Source organism: Hipposideros armiger, unplaced genomic scaffold (assembly GCF_001890085.2).
Source record: "Hipposideros armiger isolate ML-2016 unplaced genomic scaffold, ASM189008v1 scaffold_391, whole genome shotgun sequence".
Classification (NCBI taxonomy): domain Eukaryota; kingdom Metazoa; phylum Chordata; class Mammalia; order Chiroptera; family Hipposideridae; genus Hipposideros; species Hipposideros armiger.
The window spans coordinates 554389-555623 of record NW_017731741.1 but is presented as its reverse complement, the minus strand read 5'-3'; the positions used below and the strand labels follow the sequence as shown (position 1 = coordinate 555623).

The 1235-nt window shown below is 35.2% G+C and overlaps 1 protein-coding gene across 1 annotated transcript in view; it reads left to right on the top strand.

The window, feature by feature from the left end:
• ENPP1 (ectonucleotide pyrophosphatase/phosphodiesterase 1) overlaps positions 1-948 on the top strand; it is a 72325-nt gene extending 71377 nt beyond the window's left edge. The window contains exon 21 of the mRNA XM_019663465.1: positions 294-948. Within this exon, the coding sequence (XP_019519010.1) occupies positions 294-464 (171 nt within the window). The 3' untranslated portion in view covers positions 465-948. The remainder of the gene's footprint in view (positions 1-293) is intronic.
• The last annotated feature ends 287 nt before the right edge of the window (positions 949-1235 follow it).

Below are 1235 nucleotides of genomic sequence, written 5' to 3'. Positions count from 1 at the left end.
ACTTTTTAACCCTACACAATTGAAGTTTCTTGCACCAATGCAATAAATGAGCATCTGTTCCAGATATACTTTCCTTTCCCCAAATTTGATACATTTAATTAAGCAAACATACATGGTATATATTAAATGGTGAGTTACTCAAGAGCAAGGATTATGCCTAACAGATCTTACGGTATCTGTCATTTGAGAGCCAAAGTGCCATAGCTGATTAAAATGGGGGAGATGAAAGCTTGTAGAGTAAAGTGAACTGACTGTTCTCCAGTGACTTTTTTCTTGATGTCTCACCCTCACAGCACGGGAAGCATGAATCCTCATGGGTTGAAGAGTTGTTGAAGTTACACAGAGCTCGGATCACAGATGTTGAACACATCACTGGACTCAGCTTCTATCAAGAAAGAAAAGAGCCAATTTCAGACATTTTAAAGTTGAAAACACATTTGCCAACATTTAACCAAGAAGACTGATATTTTTTTTATTCCAAAAGCACACCATATATCTTTTTGAAAGAACCTTCTATTTTACACAGTCCTCTATTCACACTATCGCATTGTTTGCAAACTGTCGACCAGAACTGGGAATCCTCAGTGATACGACCATCTCAGGGAAATTAGTGGCCTCAGCACAGCAGCAGCAAAGTGTTCCTATTGAGTCTCGCACATGTTTGAATGTGTAAGAATTGTTCAAATTTGGGAATAAAGACAGACCACACCTAACACTGCTCTTCTACTTAAGGGCAGAAGTAGCCTGTGAACATTGTCTGGACACCAGATATTTGAATCTTATTATCATTAATAAACTTTTATGGAGCTGACAAACACCAGAGTAATGAATAGCATTGGAATAACCCATGTTATGTTAGTATCCTCACAAGAATTTAAGTGATTCTTGACTCTTAATTTTAAGAGTGATTTTGGAATTTCATTTATTTTAGTTTTAACCAAAAAAAAAGAATGGAAACAAAATATTTCTGAGGTCCTCAAAAGCCAAAATATGTAATCCTGTGTTATATTTTTTATTGTGATGGCTTCTTCATATTTAAAGACTCTAACTAAAGTTAAACTTTGAGGGAAGATCTGTGAATTGAGTATATCAACCTATTATAAAATTTTGCTCTACTTTTGTACCGAAAAAGAAAATTACTCCCATCCTGCTCACTCATAATTAACATAGGTTGAAAACAGCTCTAAACGTGGTTCTTTTAGACTCTTAAAATGCTTATCTTGGTGAAATTTCAG